We start from the raw sequence: 11,004 nt of genomic DNA, 5'->3' as shown, positions 1-11,004 counted from the left end.
GGGCTCCTCGGGGGGCGGGGGGAAAGGGGGTGCTGGGGTCTGGTATGGAGAGAAGGCCGACTTGAATCCAGGAGTGGGGGCTGCTTGGGCAGGCGGTGGAGTGTGGGCAAATGTGGCTGAATCCTGCGGTTGGGCCTTGAAGGGAGGGCCACTGCTGCCCCCACTGCTGCCAACTGCCCCAAATGGGAGGTCCGAGGAGCCCACCACCACAGCCACCTTTGGGGCCCGTGACAGTGGGGAGTTCCGGAGGGCACCTGCACCTCCACCCCTGCCACCTGCTGAGCCTCTGGCCAAGGAGAAGCCAGGCACACCGCCTGGCCCGCCGCCCCCCGACACCAACAGCATGGAGCTAGGCGGCCGGCCGACCTTTGGTTGGAGTCCTGAGCCCTGTGACAGCCCTGGCACACCCACGCTGGAGTCATCCCCTGCGGGGCCTGAGAAGCCCCATGACAGCCTGGACTCGCGCATCGAGATGCTGCTGAAGGAGCAGCGCACTAAGCTGCCCTTCCTGCGGGAGCAGGACTCGGATGCCGAGCTGCAGATGGAGGGCAGCCCCATCTCCTCCTCCTCCTCCCAGCTCTCCCCACTGGCCCCCTTCGGCACCAACTCCCAGCCGGGCTTCCGCGGCCCCTCACCCCCGTCCTCACGCCCCTCCAGCACGGGCCTAGAGGACATCAGCCCCACGCCTCTGCCTGACTCCGATGAGGATGATGAGCTGGACGTGGGCCTGGGGCCTCGACCCCCACCTGAGCCAGGCCCCCCAGACCCTACTGGTTTTCTGGGCCAGTCAGCTGAGGTGGCCTTGGACCTGGCTGGAGACGGGACCCCGACCTCAGAGAAGATGGATGAGGTACCACCATGTCTGTCCATCTATCTGGGATTGATTTGTCTATCTCTGTCCCACTTTTTCTCCCCTTAAAACATTTAGGATAACTAGTTAAGACCTGGAAGCAAAAGGGTTAGGAGGCCAATGCCTTCCCCAATAGAGAAGCCAATATAACAGATTGAATTTAGAAAATAAAAAAAGGATGGGAAAAGCTCCAGAGACTGATCAAGCAGCTGGTTTGGCTCTGAGCTCCCTAGCAGCCAGGGAGAAAAGGAGAACATGGTTGAGTTCTGTTGCTCTCTTTATAAGGGGAGTTAAGAGTTTTCCATGAGATAAATTTTCCCCTGAGCTGCCTCCCGCCCCCTCTCTCCCATACTGGGAATTAAACCCAGGGGCACTGAGTTACATCTCCAGACCTTTTTATTTTTTATTTTGAGAGAGGGCCTTACTAAGTTGCTGAGGCTGGCTTTGAACTCTCAATCCTATAGGCGTGTGCCACTGTGCCCTGCTGACCTGAGCTGCTTTGATGGAGTTTGCAGAGACCTCTAGAGGGTGTGAGCTGTGATGATGGTTGTGCTGATGGCTGTGATGATGGAATTGAACCCAGGGCCTTGTGCATGTGAGGCAAGCGCTCTACCAACTGAGCTATATCCCCAGTCCCTAGGCCCCCCTCTTTGTTTTGCGGCTTAGGAATGCTCAGGGCTGGTCCTGATGCTCAGGCATCGAGGAGAGGGACTAGCCAGGGTACTGTGCTGAGCCAGGCCAGTGGAAGCTCTGGAGTACTGTCTTTTACAGCCTGTACCCTCTTAAGAGATGGGGAAGCCTGCGAGGCAGGTGAGTTTCCCTGTCTCCTGGCCTCTTCAAGGGAAGGAGTTAAAGACTGGTTTAGGGGACAGTAGCCAGAAGTGTGCATAGTTGACTGTCCCTGCTGTCTCCTCACTTCACCCTGGTCTCATTTGCCCAAACTTCCAGCCCCAGAAAGTTCCACCCAGGGGTTGGGGTGAGGGTGCTGCCAGGTTAGGAGAGGGTTTGGTCACCCTCCTGGACTTGGCTCCGCCCTCTCCTCTCCTGGTGGAGGCCCATGCCTTGGCCCTCCTAGACACCTGTCTTGGAGTTTGTGGGCCAGGCAGGCATGAGCAGCCAGGGGCACAGTCGGAGCTCTGTGCCCCTGTGGGCAGCAGGGAGGAGAGTCCCCCCTTCCTGGGCCCTTTGATGAGGCCAGTTTGGCTGCCTCAGGGAGGAACAGAGAGGAACTTGGCCTCCCCGGGAAGGGGCTGCAGGTGGCTGGGGCTCCAGGCAGTTCTGGGGAAGTGGTTTCTGGCAGTAAGTGGTCCAGGCAGGGGGAGTTGACAGGTGTGCAGAGGTGGAGAGCTGCTGGCCCTAACCCCTCCTTCTGGGCTGCCTGGAGCTGGGGCATTCGCCATGCTGACGAGCCGGTCCAGGGCTGAGAAGCCCAGAGTCACCAGTGGACAGGGTCTCCTCCACTGGGCTGCCTAAGGCAAGGAGAAAGTGAGGACCTGAGACCTGGAGTCTGGGGGGACTCTGGCGCCTGGGCACGGTTGAGCTCCAGGCTAGCCCTCGGGAGCCCCCTGCTGGCAGTGGGTAGAGCAGGATGGGGATCCTGGGGCTGGTGTGCTGTGTAGGAGAGCTAGGAGTGCTGTGCTCAGTCGCAGCCTAGGCTGGGGTTGAGGCTAGGGAGCAACCCAGAGGGGCCAGTGGGAGGGGAGGGTTCCTGCTTCCCAGAGGCTGCTGAAAAGCATGGGCTTCAGTTCTTAAACCTCGGCTCTGTCACTTATGGGTTATGTGACCTTGGAGAGGCACTTTCCCTCTCTGCATCTCAGTTTCATCATCTGTTAAATGGGCTGGTGAGAGCACCTGCCTCTGTCTCAGATTGAGAGAACCCTGCTGCTAGGAAGCGGCCCCAGCCCAGCTCAGCCAAGGGGCTGGGCAAGGGCTGGAGTTCTGCTGGGGCTCCTGTGATTGGCTGGCTGCAGTGGCCTGGGTTAACCCTCTGTGTGCTGCTCTGGCCTGGCTCACCTGCTCACTGCTGCCCAGGACTGATGTCCTGGGGAGCTGTCTCCCGATATCTAGCCCAACCTGCCCGTCCTTTCCTCAAGTGCAAGGCTACTTTGAAGAGGGGGAGTGTGTGTGTGTGTGTGTGTGTGTGTGTGTGTGTCTGTGTGCGCGCATGTACGCGCGTACGTTTGTAGGGTGCCTAGTAAAATCCAGGGCTTCCTGCTTCTTATATAGGTTTGGTATTTCCCTCCCTCCCATTTTCTTTGGAGGCCTGAACAGGCCTGACCTCTGGCTTTGCATCCTACACAGACCGCATCCCCTCAGCCTTCCGATGCACGCCTTCTTTCAGCCTATAGAAGCCCAAGCTGGGGGCTGGGGACATGGCTCAGCAGTCACTAGATCTGCAAGGCACTGGGTTCCATCCACAGCCTAACCAAAAAAAAAAAGCAAGTTCTGTTTCCTTTTCAGCCTGTTCATCCAAGCCAGGGCCTGAGTCACACAAGAGCCAGGGGTGGCCCCCTCCCTCTCATCTCCACCCCTTCTCTAGCTTCTCACTCCACCTACACCAGGAGGAACCCAGTCTGGGGCCTCCCACTGGATCAAGCCTGTGCACTGGATCCTATAGTAAAGGGCCCTCCCTGGTCATCTGTGACCCCGATCATCCTTGCCCCCTCCCCCAATCCAGCCATTTCTGCATTCCAGCCATAGTCCCTGTGGGATGGGTGTCTGGAGGGTGGTCCTGGCCCTATTTCTGACAGACCGTGCCCCTGCTGGGTCTGTTTCCTCACTTGTCTGGAGGGATCCTAGTGGGCCCCCAGGTCACAAGGTTCTTGGGCTCTTCTTCATATAAGAAGTGAGATGTGGGGGGCCGGGGCTGTAACTCAGTGGTAGAGCACTTGCCTAGCACAAGTGAGGCCCTGGGTTCAATCCCCAGTACTGCAGGAGAAAAAAAGAATAGATGGGGAAGGGTGGAAGGTGCTCTCCACCCTGCAATGGGTGCATCCACAAAACTGGGTGCAGAGCACGATTCCTATTTACGAGTCCTTAATGCTGCTAAACCCACTCACTCACACACCCAAGCCTGGCTCACATGTCACCTTCTGCTCCAGACTCCTGGCCAGAGTGAGGACAGCAGTCTGACTGAGCCACTTCCTGGTTTGAATCCTGGCTTGTCTCTTACTGGCTGTGAAGTCTTGGGCAAGTTGCTTAAGCTCTCTGTGCCCCAATTTCCTCATTAGTAAAAATGGAGATAACATTTACTTTGTAGGTTTGTTCTAAGGATTAACTGAGTTAATATATGTAAAGTTACCTGGCACATAGGAAGCACTACAGAAATGTTAACTCTTAATATCACCTTCTCTGAATACACATTGAAACAATCCCTCAAATTGAAACAGAAGCTATTTCCCTCTGTCTGCCCCCACCCTACCCCTTTCCTTTTCTCCATGATGTACTTCCTGCCTTCATTCTGGCTGTCTTCTGAATTCTAGAAATTCAGTGCCACAAGAGCAAGATTTATGTGTTGCATGGTCACCTTTGTGTGTGTCCCTGCGTAGCAGAGGTGCCTGGCAGGCAGGTGCTGGGCATGTGTTAAATGAGTGACTGCTCAGATCCCCATGGTAACCCCAAGAGGCAGGTGCTCTCCTGTCCTTTATGCACATGGAGAAACTAGGCTTGGAGAGGCTGAGTGACTTGGGAGAGGTCACACTGCTGGGAGCCCATGTTGCTGATCCATCTTGCCTTTGGATACTCAGGAGGCCTTTGGAGCTGCTTGGCCACCCTCCCCTGCTCACTGCCCTCTCTGCTCTCTCCGCAGGGCCAGCAGTCCTCAGGCGAGGACATGGAGATCTCGGACGACGAGATGCCCTCAGCCCCCATCACCAGTGCTGATTGCCCCAAGCCCATGGTGGTGACCACAGGGGGAGCAGCTGTGGCAGGCCCCAATGTGCTGGCCCCTACCCTGCCGCTGCCCCCGCCACCCGGCTTCCCACCACTGCCCCCACCCCCACCCCCGCCCCAGCCCGGCTTCCCCATGCCCCCACCTCTGCCTCCACCCCCACCACCGCCACCACCAGCCCATCCTGCAGTGACCGTGCCCCCACCACCCCTGCCAGCGCCACCGCCTGGCGTCCCCCCGCCACCTATCCTGCCGCCCCTGCCGCCCTTTCCACCAGGGCTGTTTCCTGTGATGCAGGTGGATATGAGCCACGTGCTGGGCGGCCAGTGGGGTGGCATGCCCATGTCCTTCCAGATGCAAACGCAGATGCTGAGCCGTCTGATGACAGGCCAGGGCGCTTGTCCCTACCCACCTTTCATGGCCGCTGCAGCCGCTGCCGCTTCAGCTGGGCTACAGTTTGTCAACCTGCCGCCCTACCGGGGCCCCTTCTCCCTAAGCAGCAGTGGCCCAGGCCGTGGGCAGCCCTGGCCACCCCTGCCCAAGTTTGACCCGTCAGTGCCGCCACCAGGCTATGTGCCACGTCAGGAGGACCCGCACAAGGCCACAGTGGATGGCGTCCTACTGGTGGTGCTCAAGGAGCTGAAGGCCATCATGAAGCGTGACCTGAATCGCAAGATGGTGGAGGTGGTGGCTTTCCGGGCCTTTGACGAGTGGTGGGACAAGAAGGAGCGGATGGCCAAGGTGGGTAGGTGGGTGCAGAGCACCCCAGGTAGCCAGTGGGGGTGGGGCAGGAGCCTGGCCAGGTGCCCCCTTCTGCAAGGTGTGTGACAGATACACTGCCATCTGCATCCCTGTGTGGGGCGATGGACTGGTTGGCACTTGGAGAGGGCCACTGACTACTGTCAACAGTGCCCACTAGTCCACTCGCTCGATTAGATTGGTTGAAATGAAAGTGTGAATTGGGTTCCTCGTTCCCCTCACCAGACTTCAAGTGCTCAGCACTCTCACGTGCCCAATGGCCACCTCCTGGGACAGCACAGAGGCACCATGTGCCCAGCAGCACAGGTGGGCTACACCAAAGCACACTGGGCTTGGCTCCCGCCTTATCCTGGGTGGCCTTTGGTAGAGACCTGTCTTGGTGGGAGAGCTTTTCCTCTCTACGCAGTGGATGTCCTTGGTGATCTCATAGACCAGCAGTAACCGTTGCCGCTCCTCTTTTCCTCTCTTTTTAGAGATGGGGTCTGGCTATGCTGCCCAGGCTGGCCCCAAACTCCTGGGCTCAGGCGATGCCCCTACCCCAGCCTCCCAAGAAGCTAGGGCCATAGCTGCATGCTGTCATGCGCAGCATCTCTCACTATCTTAAAATCCTCTCAGTCACTACCCTCAGGCCCAGTCCCCTCTACCCCCGTCCCCAGAGGTGACCAGGGTTATCACTTTTGCTATCCCCCTCCCGCCAAGCACGCTTTGGGAAATGCTGCTGTGACTAAGAGCCTGCTCTCTGCAGTCCAGGTAAGCACACTTGTCAGAGCCCGTTCCTCATCTGTAAGATGGAACAGTAAAATGAGAATGAGCCACCTGACATCTCTGATGTCTGGTGCTTTGTGGTTCACCCTGATTACATTGGCCCTACCAGATGAGTCATAGTAACAGCTTCTAATAGCTACCAAGAACAATTTGAATGAAAGGAGCCACCATGCCTCGGTGACCTGCCCGATGTGAAGCTTTTAATATGGCTCATTTTAAAACGTCCCTCAAAGGCACAGCGTTTTGGAACTGCAGGGGCCAAGTAAAGTCCGTGGGTATTGTTTTTAATGCATTGGAAAAGAACAGAAAAATAAGGACAGTGTAAATCTTACTTATGAGACTTGCGTCCCCATGGTGTAGGTTACACACCTCCAGTGAGGATGTGTTGCTTTTGGAGTCTCGTCTCTAAATTTGGAGGCCTCTGTCCTGAGTAGCCCACCCTGCAGGTGAGGATGCGCAGGTCAGTGAGGCAGAGTGGGGCTCTGGTGCCTCCTGAGGAAGGTGAACTGCATGCCAGGAGTGCAGACAGGAGGCTCCCTGTCACCTGAGGCTGCTGTCACTGCCACTCAGGGAGTGGGCCTCTGGGGTCAGCAGCAATGTTCCAACCATGGCAATTCCCTGCTTCTCTCCCATCCCAGGCTTCGCTGACCCCTGTGAAGTCAGGCGAGCACAAGGACGAGGACCGGCCAAAGCCCAAGGACCGAATTGCCTCATGTCTGCTGGAGTCATGGGGCAAAGGCGAAGGCCTGGGCTATGAGGGCCTGGGCCTGGGCATTGGGCTGCGAGGGGCCATTCGCCTGCCTTCCTTCAAGGTCAAGAGGAAGGAGCCACCAGACACAGCATCATCTGGTGACCAGAAGCGCCTTCGGCCCTCAACCTCTGTGGATGAAGAAGACGAAGGTTTGCGCCTGGTCACCTCTAACTTCTTACTGGGGGCTGGGGTTCCCTTTGCCCCCATTTCCCCTTCCTGGTTGAGACTGTCCTCTCTTCCTACAGAGTCTGAGCGGGAGCGGGACCGAGACATGGCAGATGCCCCCTGCGAGCTGGCCAAGCGGGACCCCAAGGGTGTGGGCGTGCGGCGGCGGCCAGCTCGGCCACTGGAGCTGGACAGTGGCGGGGAGGAGGATGAGAAGGAGTCTTTGTCAGTGTCCTCGTCCTCGTCTGGGTCCTCATCCTCTGGGTCCTCCACCACCTCACCCTCATCCTCAGCCTCTGACAAGGAGGAGGAGCGGGAAAGCACTGAGGAGGAAGCCGAGGAGGAAGAAGCCGAGGAGGAAGCGGACGAGGAGGAGGAGGAAGAAGAGGAGGAGGAGGAGGAGGAGGGCGGCCCCCAGAGCCAGGTGTCCTGCTCTTCCAGCTCAAGCACATCTGAGAAGGTCTGCCTTGGGAGGCCTGCCTCGGGGTTCTAGGCCCGTCAGGTAGCCCCAGGCCACCTGCTTACCTGTCCTCATCCTTCCCTGTCCCCCAGGATGACGATGAGGACAGCGATGACACCGAGAATGAGGGTGAAGATGCAGCCCTGTCAGGAGCGAGTGAGGACGAAGGAGACTCAGAAGGCGGTGAGCAGGCCGAGCAGCATGGCCAGCCCTGGGCCCTCTTTGCAGAGGTGTTGAGGACCTGGCAGGGTGCAAGGAGCCCCCCAAAGAGTGCTTTGGGGCAGGAAAGCACGCTTTTGAAATCCGTACTCATCAGAGTGCACAACAGTGTTTTCTGATTCCACTCGTTGCAATAGCCAGAAGGCCGAGGCCGCAGAGCTGCAGGGAGAGCCTGGTGTCCAGGGCCAGGACTGCGTGCTGGTGGGTGGGCCAGGGAGGTGGCGAGAGTGTCGCACAGCTAGGCAGAGGAGGCATGGAACTGGGATTGCTCTCTTGAGTTATTATTTTTTAGTATCAGGGATGGAATGCAGAGGTTCACATATCCTAGGCAAGCAAGCTACCCCCCGCCCCAGCCTTTTTACTTTTATACTGGGACTGGGTCTTGCCAAGTTGCCCATGCTGGCCTTGAATTTGCAGGCCTTTCCTCAGCCTCCCAGGTGGCTGGGATTATAGGCGTGCACCTCCGTGCTCAGTGGGATTATTCGCTTTAAAATGAACAATTGGTTTTGTGTTATGTTTTTAAAAATGAAGTGTAGTTATCAACCCTGCTCCACACATGCCTGCCTGAGGCTGTGCTCAGCCAGATGCCCCCAGTTCGTGGCCTCTGGGGAGGCATCTGGCCCGGGGCAGGAGCACCACAGATCACCAGACTCTCCCTTTGTCGCACATCCAGAGGAGACGGTGAGCATTGCCACCTCCAAGGCAGAGGCAGAGTCATCCAGTGAGAGTTCTGAGTCTTCTGAGTTTGAATCAAGCTCCGAGTCCTCATCCTCGTCCTCGGAGGACGAAGAGGAGATGGTGGCAGGGCCAGAGGAAGAAGAGGAGGAGGAAGAGGTGGAGGAGGAGGAGGAGGAGGCAGTGGCAGTGGCAGATGAGAGCATGCCACCTGCAGGTGCTGAGGACTTTGAGCAGGACAAGGAGGAGGTGTCTCTGGCCCCAGGGGCATCTGCAGTGGAGCCGCTGGGCACAGAAGAAGAGGTGGACATTGAAGCTGAGGATGAAGCCCCCAAGGAGCAGACTCCTCTCCTGGAGGAGCCCCCCTTGCCTGTGGATGTTGAGGAGCTGGTCGGGTGCAAGGAGCCCCTGGAAGAGGCTAGCCTGAACCAGGAAGAGGCCATGTTGCTGTCTCCAGAGCCTCCTGCCAGGGAGATGGAAGCTCAGCCCCCAATGTCCCCTGAACATGTTCCAGGTACCACATGCAGCCTCCTGGGAGGGCAGTGGAGGAGGCAAGATGTCCTTGCTGTCAGAATCAGCCCAGGCTCCCTTCACAAGTCTCAGTTTCCTCTGAAATGGCGTCAGCAGATGTATCTCCTTCATGGGGTCGCATGGGCTCATAATGAGATGAGGTGCCTGAATCAGGCACAGAACCATGAGGGACGAGCCCACCAGGGGCCAGGGCTGTTCTCTTCCATAGTACCAGGATTTCCCCTGTGATTTAGTGCTTAGACCATTGGTCCTGTGAGTTGCTCCCAAAGGTAAGGTCATTTTAGTTCTAGGCAAGTGGGATGGCCTTGGGGTACGAGTCCAGGGAAAGGGGCTATGAGCTCTGCATCCTCCACTCCCTTGAGGGAGTTGCACAAAGCACATGAAAAGCTCTGATCACACCATCTGTAGAACTTCCTGCAATGGTGGAGATGCTGTCTTTGCGCTGACCAGTACCGTGGCCATCAGATGCAGTGTTGCTTACTGAGCTTCTGCAATGTGGCCAGAGCCACTGTGGAACCAGATGTGTGACGCTATTTAGTTTCAACATAGCCACTCGAGTTAATACCTGCCTTTACTCAGTCTTCAGGAAAGAAAACTGATGTATTTAGTTTAATGTATTTTGTTTTATTTACTTGCCCACAAACCACAGATCCTTGAATAGAGATTCGACATTAAGGTTCTATGGTCCCCAGTACTCTTTTAGGCATATAAAATACAAGAGTGGATCAGACAGACAAAAATACCTGTCCTCGTGGAGTTTATATTCTAGGGCAGGGTAAGAGGTGACAACAGACACATTAACCAGTGTGCTCTGTGACCGTAGGGAGGCATACCAGGGTTCCTTGCAGGCTCTGACAAGTCTTGCCGAGGAGACTTGTTAGATTTTGTTCCATCACAGAGCAAGTTTTCTTGGCCACAGGAACACAGTTTTTTTTGTTTGTGTTTTTGTGTGTTGCTGGGGTTGGAACCCAGGGCCTGTGCATGCTGGGCCAATGCTGCAGCCCAGTCCAGATTCATGGTCCTGAAGACACTGAAAGGCCAGCAACCATGTCTCCTATGTCTTCAACAAACCCCACCACCATTTAAATGAAGCACCCACTGTGTGCCTGGCTGGGGGCCAAGCGGTGTTTGGTTTAACTGCTCAGGAACCCTGGGCACTTAAGTATCCAGTGCGTAGTAGGGTGCGGGAACAATGTCCTGGGAGTTGTCTGGATCAAATAATGATGCTCTGGCTTTTGCTCTCCTCTGCAGAAGATCATCTGGAAGTGGAGCCCGAGCCCCCTCCAATGCTGTCCTTGCCTCTGCAGCCACCATTGCCGCCACCCCGGCCACCCCGGCCACCCAGCCCACCCCCAGAGCCTGAGACCCCAGAGCCCCTACACCCAACTGTCCCTCTGGAGCCTCCCCCTGAGGACCAGCCCCCACGTACTCCTGGCCTCTGTGGCAGCCTGGGCAAGTCTCAGAGTACGGAGACGGTGCCAGCCACACCAGGCGGGGAGCCCCCGCTATCAGGGGGCAGCAGCGGCCTGTCCCTGAGCTCCCCACAGGTGCCTGGCAGTCCCTTCTCCTACCCATCCCAGTCCCCCAGCTTGAGCAGCGGGGGCCTCCCACGGACACCTGGCCGGGACTTCAGCTTCACACCCACCTTCCCAGAGCCCAGCGGGCCCCTGCTCCTACCTGTCTGCCCGCTCCCGGCTGGCCGGCGAGATGAGCGCTCTGGCCCTCTGGCCTCCCCGGTGCTCTTGGAGACGGGCCTCCCTCTCCCCTTGCCCCTGCCCCTGCCCCTGCCCCTGGCATTGCCTGTCCCCGTGCTGAGGGCCCAGGCTCGGGCCCCTGCCCAGCTGCCACCTCTGCTGCCTGCCACCCTGGCCCCCTGCCCACCCCCCATCAGAGGAAGCCGGCCGGCCCGGCGATCCCCACCATCCTATGCTGTCCTTCGG

At 57.7% G+C, this 11,004-nt stretch overlaps 1 protein-coding gene across 1 annotated transcript in view; it reads left to right on the top strand.

Moving 5' to 3' along the window:
• Setd1b (SET domain containing 1B, histone lysine methyltransferase) overlaps window positions 1-11,004 on the top strand; it is a 27,318-nt gene that overhangs the window by 6,851 nt on the left and 9,463 nt on the right. Inside the window, exons 6-12 of the mRNA XM_048785483.1 lie at window positions 197-850; window positions 4,659-5,480; window positions 6,902-7,163; window positions 7,260-7,639; window positions 7,732-7,822; window positions 8,532-9,047; window positions 10,316-10,995. Of these exons, the coding sequence (XP_048641440.1) occupies window positions 197-850; window positions 4,659-5,480; window positions 6,902-7,163; window positions 7,260-7,639; window positions 7,732-7,822; window positions 8,532-9,047; window positions 10,316-10,995 (3,405 nt within the window). The remainder of the gene's footprint in view (window positions 1-196; window positions 851-4,658; window positions 5,481-6,901; window positions 7,164-7,259; window positions 7,640-7,731; window positions 7,823-8,531; window positions 9,048-10,315; window positions 10,996-11,004) is intronic.

Source organism: Marmota marmota, unplaced genomic scaffold, assembly GCF_001458135.2.
Source record: "Marmota marmota marmota unplaced genomic scaffold, marMar, whole genome shotgun sequence".
Taxonomy (NCBI): Eukaryota; Metazoa; Chordata; class Mammalia; order Rodentia; family Sciuridae; genus Marmota; species Marmota marmota.
The sequence above is the reverse complement of the archived record's forward strand: the minus strand, read 5'-3'. Positions and strand labels throughout refer to the sequence as shown.